This window comes from Pezoporus wallicus, unplaced genomic scaffold (assembly GCF_028554395.1).
Source record: "Pezoporus wallicus isolate ANWC-B61680 ecotype Strahan unplaced genomic scaffold, APGP_CSIRO_Pwel_v1 contig_593, whole genome shotgun sequence".
NCBI lineage: Eukaryota > Metazoa > Chordata > Aves > Psittaciformes > Psittacidae > Pezoporus > Pezoporus wallicus.
Genome location: NW_026642342.1, coordinates 6333283 through 6342500, shown reverse-complemented (window position 1 = coordinate 6342500; position 9218 = coordinate 6333283). Strand labels below are relative to the sequence as shown.

General features: G+C 60.1%; 1 protein-coding gene across 1 annotated transcript; it reads left to right on the top strand.

The window, feature by feature from the left end:
- The first annotated feature begins 1467 nt into the window (after positions 1–1467).
- Positions 1468–5425, top strand: BARHL2 (BarH like homeobox 2). Its single transcript, XM_057429162.1, has 3 exons — positions 1468–2350; positions 3672–3897; positions 4414–5425. The coding sequence occupies exons 1-3, from the start codon at positions 1771–1773 to the stop codon at positions 4724–4726; spliced, it is 1119 nt and encodes a 372-aa protein (XP_057285145.1). The 5' UTR covers positions 1468–1770; the 3' UTR covers positions 4727–5425.
- Positions 5426–9218: the final 3793 nt, after the last annotated feature.

The following is a 9218-nucleotide window of genomic DNA, read 5'->3' as shown; positions in this document are numbered from 1 at the left end:
CCCCCCGATCTGTAGAGAGGTCACTCTGCTATGCCGCTGACCCTTCTCGGGCAGGGGGAGCGGAGCCCGAGCTGCCTCCTCTGGCCCCGTCAGCGCAGGGCGCCCGTCGAGGACAACGGGGGTGGTCGCTACCGCCGCCCAGCGGACACGGGAGGCCCTGCACCTCCTCCGGCCCCGCCGTCCCCGCTCCCTCACCGGCCTCCGGGTGCAGCATTGGTGCTTAAAGCTCCGGTGCAAACCGTACGCCTGGCTGCCCCGAGGCTGCCCGCGGGGAGGCGGGCGGCGATGCGAGGCCTTAGGGGCGGATGCTTGGCAGCAGCGGGCTGTTCGCTGGCAGGGTTTCCTGCCGTCCAAAAAATTCTTCCGAAGTGACTGGTGCGCTTCGGGTATGACACCGGTGACAGGTGAATTCCACGGAAAGCCAGGTGGTTTTTACAGAGAGGGCCCAGAAGCTCGGCCTCTCGTCCCACACTCTGCCCCAGGGCTGCGGAGTCTCACTTCAGACCCACCTCCCGCAACGAGTTACCGGCTCGCCACGGTCCCCCGCAACCTTTGTGCTCCCCATGGGTTTTCCACACCCCTCCGTAGCTCTGGCCGGGACGGCTTTCCCGGGAGAAGAACAGCGGTGGAAAACGGGCTGGGGGTCTGAACAGGGGTGGGCTCGGCATTCCCGTACGGGGTAGGCAGGACTACGAGGTGGTTAGGAGGGACACTCTGTGTCCTCTCCCTGCTTCTCTCTCCAGGCCGGCAGCGGGCTCCCATCACCGGGGCAACCATTGAATGAGGGGGGGGGATGCCAGGGGCCCCACACCTAAGGCATCATCACCTAGTGCTGTCGCTGGATCCCAGCACCCCATAAATCTCCCTGGATATTACCCTGCCCTAATCCCTCCCTGAGCCCCCATTGCCCTGCCCTGTCCCTCTGCTCCCCCTAGGTTTAGGGCTGCAGCTGCTGGTTTTGCAGGTGATAGGGTCCCGGTGCTGCTGGCAACGCTGGAAGGGGAGATGTCGGGGTGGGCTTCATAGGGGGCTGAAAGTGGTGATTCCTACTAAAATAGAACTGGGAGATCTCTAAATCATTCATGCCACCTTTATAATTACTCTGCTAATTAGCTTGACACGCCACTTCATAGGATTAATACGACGTCTTGTCACTGGCACTTCCCATTATTCAGACATTCAACCAGGGAACCGTCCAGGCTGGTGATCTCGGGGGCAGAGGGATCGGATGCGGTCCGGCGACCGGGGGACTGGGGTCCGACGGGGCGGTGGCGGCGGCGGGGACGGGCGCGGGAGAAGGAGGGCGCGCCCGTCCCCCCTCCGCGCCCGTCCCCGCTGCTGATTGGCTGCCTCCCGCGCTGCGTCAGCCCCCGCTCGGCCTTCCGCCAATGGAAGCGGGCAGCGGCGGCGGCGGCAAAAGCCCGGGGTAATAATAAACGTCGGGGGGTGAGAGGGGGCCGCGGCGGCCGTGACGTCACGGGGGGAGTCGCCGCTGCCGAGAGGAGCTCGGTGGGCACGGGCGGGCGCGCCGCAGTGGCCGGTGTCCGCCCCGCTCCGCGCCCGCAACTTCCCGCAACAAAGTTAGGTAGCGGCGAACCGGCCCGGCGGCGATGTGGTGCTCGGCGGGGGCCCCGCGTTAGTGGCCGCCCGTGCCGCCGGTGCGCGGGTTGGGGTAACCCACGCTGCCCCCTCCACGCCACTGCCCTCCAACTCGGTGTGACCCCTGCGGCCGCCCGCCGGGTATGCGGGCACGGCGCTAAGCGGTCCGCCATGGAAGGGCCGAGCGGGTCCAGCTTCGGGATAGACACGATCCTGTCGGGCGGCAGCACCGGCAGCCCCGGAGTCATGAACGGAGACTTTCGCCCCCACGGCGACGGCCGGCCGGCGGATTTTAGGAGCCAGGCCACCCCGTCCCCCTGCTCGGAGATCGACACTGTGGGGACGGCGCCCTCGTCGCCCATCTCGGTGAGCATGGACCACCCAGAGCCGCACCTGGGGGTGGCGGAGAGCCTCCCGCCGCCGCCGCACCACCTCCACCTCGGCCCACACCCGCCGCCGCCGCCGCCGAGTTTGCAGCCGTCTCCCCCACAGCCACCGCCGCCCCAATTGGGCTCGGCCAGCACCGGCCCCAGGACTTCCACCTCTTCTTTTTTAATTAAGGACATTTTGGGCGACAGCAAACCGCTGGCAGCATGTGCACCTTACAGTACCAGCGTCCCCTCTCCCCATCACACCCCCAAGCAGGAGGGCAGCGCGGCCCCGGAGAGCTTCAGGCCCAAACTCGAGCAGGAAGACAGCAAAGCCAAGCTCGACAAGCGCGACGACACGCAGGGCGACATCAAATGCCACGGTGAGTACGGCCCGGCCCAGCACTGCACCGCCTCGGCAGCCCTTAAAACCCGGGCCGCGGAGCTCGGCGCATCGGCGAAACGAAAATCGGGGAGAAATGCGCGGTGGGAGCTCTCTCTCCACCGGGGCTTGTCGGTGATCCTCGCTGCCACGGGTTTGAGATCTGTAGGAAATGAAATCGCGCTTTTTTTTTTTTTTTCCACCCCTCTTCTCTCTGTAGGCCTTTCCTCTTTTGATTTAACTTCCCTGTTTTTAAGGGAATAGCCCGAGCAGTGGAAACCAGAATGTATTTATTTTTAATGCAAACGCGCATAAATGATTCTCTGGCTTTCTAAGAACCGGCGGCTCAGCTGCAGTTACTGCCTTCAGCCTTTCCATTTCTGCTCATTCGATCTAAAATAAAAATACGGAAAAAAAAAACCAACAAAAACAACACACTTCCCCAACAGCAAATAAAAGAAAAAAAAGACCTTTTAATTAAAAATAAAAGAATTAGAACACAATCGGCCCGCGATGGGCAAGGGAAGGTCGCAGGGCTTTGTGCGTTTTGCAAAACACCCAGGTTTCCCCAGCTCCGGGATGCAGGGTTTAATTTCTCCATTTTTTATTCCTTTTTCTAATTATGGGTTTCGTGCTGATGGGGAAGCCCCCGCCGTGCGGGGTTCGTAAATGCAAATAGCGAAGTGTGCATGGGGAAAGGAAAAGGAAGGAAGGAAAAGAGTGAGGAAAGGCAAGGCGGGAGACGGCTGTTTCCCCGCGGAGCTGCCCTCCTCGCAGGCAGCTTGGGTCAGCGACAGGCGACGGGACACATTTCTCTCATTTTGCCCCGCTGAGATATTTCTGCCGTGCTGAAGAGCAGCGAGACGCCCGGGCGCGTTACTCATTTTGCTCTTTCAGCATTAGCATAAGAGTGCCCAAACCAGATGTACAGTCTGGTCTGGCCATTTTTGTGTTCACAAACCTCCCCAGTGGGTCAATTAGGCAGATTATTGTTCTTCCTGCGGAGAAGATCAAGGAGCGCCGCAAACCCGGGCCCGAAAGGAGCCGGATTGACATATCGATTTCCCGGTATTTCGGGCCAGGGGGAAGAGGGCGAGAAAATAACGAAAATCGTGTAGTTGGCGAGCGGAGAGGGGAAATCCCGCCATCCCCTGGACGGGCTCGCAGCCGCTTTCCCCCCTCACCTCGCCGTATTTGACCATTCTCCTCCATGTCCCGGAGGAGCCCACAGGGAAGAGGGCGGCGGGGCCCGGTAACCACTGCGGGGCGGGGGGCCTAGCCGGTGTCCCGCCGGCCCTCAGCGCTCCTCTGCTCGCTCGCAGGGACAAAGGAGGAGGGAGACCGGGAAATCAGCAGCAGCCGGGACAGCCCGCCGGTGCGGGCCAAGAAGCCGCGGAAGGCGCGGACTGCTTTCTCCGACCACCAGCTCAACCAGCTGGAGCGCAGCTTCGAGCGGCAGAAATACCTGAGCGTGCAGGACCGCATGGACCTGGCCGCCGCCCTCAACCTCACCGACACGCAGGTGAAAACCTGGTACCAGAACCGGAGGTAAGGTGGACCACGGGAGGGGGGGGGGGGGGGCGGCCCGGGGCATTTCCGGAGAGCCAGAAATGTGGGGCCGCTCCTGCTCACGGGAGGGATGCGGGAAGAGCCGGGCGGCTGCCCCGCGCCCTCCCCGGCGGCTGGCTGGGGGGTCCGGCCTCTGTCACTGCTGCCGTAATTTTCTGTCTCATTACATACGGTTGCAGCCACCCTAATTCTGTCGCAAACTATTAGTGTCAGAGAGATGCGATCTAACCGTGTGCCGTGCTTATTAATTTGGCTGGAGTCGCCGTGTGCATGTGGCGAGGGGTGCGGGGGGGTGGGAGGTGGGCACGGCCGGGGGATCGTGTGGTGTGCGGACCCGCGGGGCCGGTGCGCCCCGCCGGGGGCCCAGTGGTGCGGGGCCGTACCGGGATGAAGAGGTCAGGGGAGGGGGCTCGCCGTTCGTGGACCCCCGCGGACCTTGGCCGGATGCCCCGTCGCGGCGCCCGCCCTGCAGCCGGCTCTTGTTCCTCCCGGCAGGACGAAGTGGAAGCGGCAGACGGCTGTGGGCCTGGAGTTGCTGGCCGAGGCCGGGAACTACTCGGCCCTGCAGAGGATGTTCCCTTCGCCCTATTTCTACCACCCCAGCCTGCTGGGCAGCATGGACAGCACGACGGCGGCCGCGGCAGCCGCGGCCATGTACAGCAGCATGTACCGGACTCCCCCCGCGCCGCATCCCCAGCTCCAGCGGCCCCTGGTGCCGCGGGTGCTGATCCACGGGCTGGGGCCCGGCGGGCAGCCGGCCCTCAACCCCCTGGCTAACCCCATGCCCGGCACCCCGCACCCCCGGTGAGGCGGCACCGCGATCCCCGCAACAAGCCCTTCCCCCCCCCGTCCCCGAACAAGCCCCAGCACCGCAGAGGAGGAAGCGAGGGGAAGCCGAGGGGCAGGAGCTTCTGCAGGCAGCCACCGGCCACCGAGGGAGGCGATCAGTCAGAGCCAGGGACTCTTGAACCGTGAACCCAGAGCCGAGCCCGTAAGTGAACGACCACACGCGGGGGAAGGCGGGCAGAGCTGCGGGGCGACCCGCCGACCACGGCTCCTGCGGAGCAGGACTTGGAGCTTGGAGAAAGAGAGGGACAGAGCAGAGGGGGAGGAGGAGATAGGAGCAAGAGGAAAGGGAGAGGGAGCCCGAGCCCGCCGGAGAGACTAAACGGCTGCGAAGGACGGAGGGAATGAGAACGGCTCGACCCCCGCCCGGCGGAGAAGATCGGGGGAACGGAGAACTTTGCACTGATTTTTCTCATGACCTTTTATTTTTCTTTTTTTTTTTTTTTAATTGAAAAGTGGCATGCTCCCTAATACGAACAGAATTGTACAGACCGAGTGCTGAGTGCTATATCATATTTATTATATGTCGTCCAAAAAAAAAAAGAGGAAAAAAAAAATCACTTCTATACGTTAGTTTAAAACGAACGAACGTGATTCTCCCCTCTCCCTTTTCATGTCTTTTTTGATTCAGTAAAATAAATGCTTAGATGACAAAAATATAGATTTTTTTTTTTTGTTGTTGTGCTTAAAAAAAATAGGGAAAAAACCCGGGAAAATAAATCAAATAAACTTTATCTTTTTTTTTTTAACAACCGTGGAAATTCAAGGTAGCTAATTTTCCCCGTGACGAGAACATAAGAAATTCGGAGTAGAAAAGGCAAATGCCACTTTTTCAACTTTTCACCCTAGTCTCGCTGTTTTAGAGCCTGCGCTATATTTTAAAATCTGTATTTTAAAGGAAAAAGGAGTCTCCACCCAGGTGTTTTGCCCTTCGCCGTTATTTTGAGCACCTGGGCAGGGCAGCAGAGGGTTTGCAGGGAAGGGGCTGGCTCTGGTCACTTTCTCGGCCCCTCGGGGAGGGCGCGGCGGTGTTGTGTCTGGCTGGGGGACACGGTATCACCCCGGCAGCCGTCTCCGTACCGAGCTGGGACAGGCAGTGAGCGCCGGCCGTCGGGGTGAGTAACGAGTAAGGGAGGGAGGGAGGGCAGAGGGGTCCTGAAGGACACGAAGCCCTCCGAGACCCGCCAGCGTTTGATCTTTGTTGCTGCTCCCTTTCCCCTGGCAGGCAGGTTCCCTTCCCAGTGCCTTGCTTCCCCACGCCGGGTCCCGCGGGACGAGGGGGGGAGCGCGGGTCGGGGCTGGGGCCTGTGACCCTCCACCGGGCTCTGGGGACGGCTCTGGCCCTAGTCTTTGGAAGGGAACACCCCCCTGCGAAATTAGAAAGTTATACAGCAATTACCTATAAAACATTCATAAAGTCCCGTATTATCCTCTCCTTTGAGGGTTTGCCTCCCCCCCCCCTTCCCTTTTTTCTCTCTGTTTTTGCTCGTGGGTTCCCTTTCATTTGAGATAGAAGGGGAAAAAAAGGAAAAAAAAAAGGAAGATAGATGCCTCAGGGCACGTTTATTTTGGCTTTGCTAATTAGCGAGGGGCTTGCTGATTTCTCTGCTAATAAATTCGCATTAAAACCATATTGACCTCTGCCTTGATATAACAAAAGGGGAGCGGGTCGGGAACGCCCACCTTTTTCTCTGCCCGGGGTTGTGGCCGCTGCTGACTATTTCCCCGCGCCTCCTCCGGGCCCCCCAAATTACCCCCGATGAGAAGGAGCCGGGAGCGGGACCCCGAGTGGCCAGAGCATCCCGTCCCCTTCACCGCTGAGGTGTTCCCGGGAAAAGCATTTTATCTGGGCTGGGAAGGAGGTAGGAAGTTTAGGTTCGGTTTAGGGCCCTTTCCCGGGTCTAAACGAATCCTGGGCTGCTTTCTCCCAAAAGGATACGATCCAGCTGGAAAAGCTGGTCCCGGCTCGTTGTTCTTCTCCGTGGCTGAATCGAGACTCGGTTTTGACTGTACGAACTCGTTGAAAAGTAGTGAGAATAAGGAAGGAAAGTTCACACAGAAGAGATGACTGTCCCCCAATTCCCGCCTCCTGAGTAGGGCAGGCCTGGGTCAGCGGGGTGCTCGCCTGAGCAGGGGAGGGAGCTCCCGGTGCTGAGCGCAGGAGCAGGGAGCACGGCCGTTCTCAAAGCCATGTAGAACGGTGTCTAAAGCAGGGTCTGTCGGGGTAGAGGGGAGATGAACCGCGACTTTCCCTGAAACTATGTCAATATGCAACTGGAAAGCGCGGGAACAGGTCTGGAGCAGAAATCGCTCCCCTTCCCGAAAGCAGAGCTGGAAATGTAAGCACTCCATTTGTACCACTCCCCGTTTACACGGGGAAGGAGCCTACCAGAAGACAGGCTGACCGGCCAGGTCGCCTTGCAGGAAAGCGCTCCCTCCGTTGCTTGTTTAACGCCCCAGACACATGGCTGCGTGTGTCGGCGAGCCACGGCAGGACAAAGAGCTTGGCGACAGTCCGGACTACCTGGAGCCGCCTCCCCGCCGGCGCAGGACAGGGCACCAGAGGTGGTTCGGCGCCGTTGGCAGCTGTGCCTCCCCATCTGCCCCGCTCGGGTGTTGTTCCCTTTCCTCTCAAGACAAACGCTTTCGCTGTGGTCACCCCCAGACTTGGTGCCCAGCTGCTGAATTCCTTCAGTCCCGGTCTCCATACTCCGCCCTCGCCAGGGCCAGTACCTGATTTCGGCCCTGGAAGTGGATATGAAAAAAGAAACCCATCTCTTGCCAGATGAACAGGGCTGTCGTTGCGTTAAACTGGGAAATAGTGACACCCCTCTAAAAGACCTGGTGTTGGTGATAAGCGTGGAAACAAACTGTGAGGCTGTAGACGAGCGGTGTGTAAGCGAGGGGACGCGGTCGCCAGAGGGTAGCTGCGAGTGTTTGCCCTCTTCCCGCAAGCAGGAGGGTGTCTGCGGTCCCGGTCCCGCCCGCCCTCAGCACCACGGACAGCGCCAGGAGGAGCGGGCTGGCCCGGCCCGGCTCCTCAAGGCTCCTGTCGTGCCGGTAACCTGCGTCCAGCCCGCCGGAGCTTCCCACCTTGCCCCTGGCCGGGGCCGCACCGCGGGGCTCAGGAAAGGCAGCACGGGGACCCTACCGTCCGGCCGAACTTCGTGGCTTCCTTCCCCTGCCCTCGCCTGTGATGGAGACTGAGGAGCCTGAGGCAGGCTCCCGCGGCGGAAGCGCCTCCTGACTTGTCTTTCCGCCGCCCCGGAGAAAACCCTTATGTTGGGCCAGTCCCGGGCTGTTAGGGGTCCATTCCTTCTGCCCTGAGAAGGGAGCTGTCTTCCCAGGGCTTTGTCCCGGATGTCTGAACGTTGCTCCCACTCCAGCCGGCTGGCGGCAAGCGGGACAGGGCTGATCCACTCCCGCCCGTGTCCCTCTGGACTGATACCAGCGGGACCGCGGCGGGACACAGGAGCATCTTTGCTCTTCCTGTTCCCATTTTCTCTTTGGTTTGTTTCTGCTCTGTCGTGGCTGTGTTTTGCCGGTGGGCGCGACAAGGGAGGTTCTTCGGAGAACTCCTTCTACGCTCAGACAGGTCTTAGCTACTCGTTGCAGCCTCCGGCTCCTGTCCGAGCCCTCCTGGAGGCACAGCCGCGAGTAGACTGCTCCACTGCTCTTGAATAAAGGGCTCTCTTGCGGGATGTAGCAGCAGGATCAAGTTTAATTACTACCCCCTCCCGGGGGATTAGATTGGCCTTCACTAGAGCAGAAAGTGAGAAGGGGGACTTTGCTGGGCACAGGGGTGAGCACTGCCGTTCCGAGGGTGCTTGTCCTGGTCCCGTGGTAGCAGCTGGGCGCTTCGGAAGTTAAATCCACATTCCCAGCTGAGCACCCGAGTCTGGCTCAGACGGTGCTAACCAGCAAGCAGTACCGAGTGGAGCTCCCTGCCGTACCGGTTACCCTGTCTACGTTTAGAGGGACCAACGCAGCCCGCGTGTAGCTCTCCGGCTCTGCTCATAGCTCCTACAGCTTTTAGCGTTTCTTGTGCGGGTGGGCTTTTAACTTTCGTTATTTTCTCCCTTTCCAGAGTTTATCCTCCTCCAAATTCACAAGACGCTTCTGTGCGAATGCACGCTGTAAGTAGCCCTAAGTCCTTATCTCAGCCCACTGGAATGACTCGGCTCCAGCTCTGGGTATAGACTGGGTGCAGCCAGGCTGAGCTCACCTGTGGAAAGGGTAAACCCTTCCATAACGGTAGAAATATCCCCAGCTCGGGAGTGGCAGAGATGGGCTGAGAGTAACTGTTTCAGGTTGGAATTACACGGCTTTTTCACTCACTCTATTCCGTCCTGCTGCTAAGCTCACGTCTCCCGCAGGTGACACAACCGGGTTTCTTCCCCAGTAGCCGCTTTAACGAGGAGCCCCGTTTGCGGGGGAAAGGGATCACAGCGAAT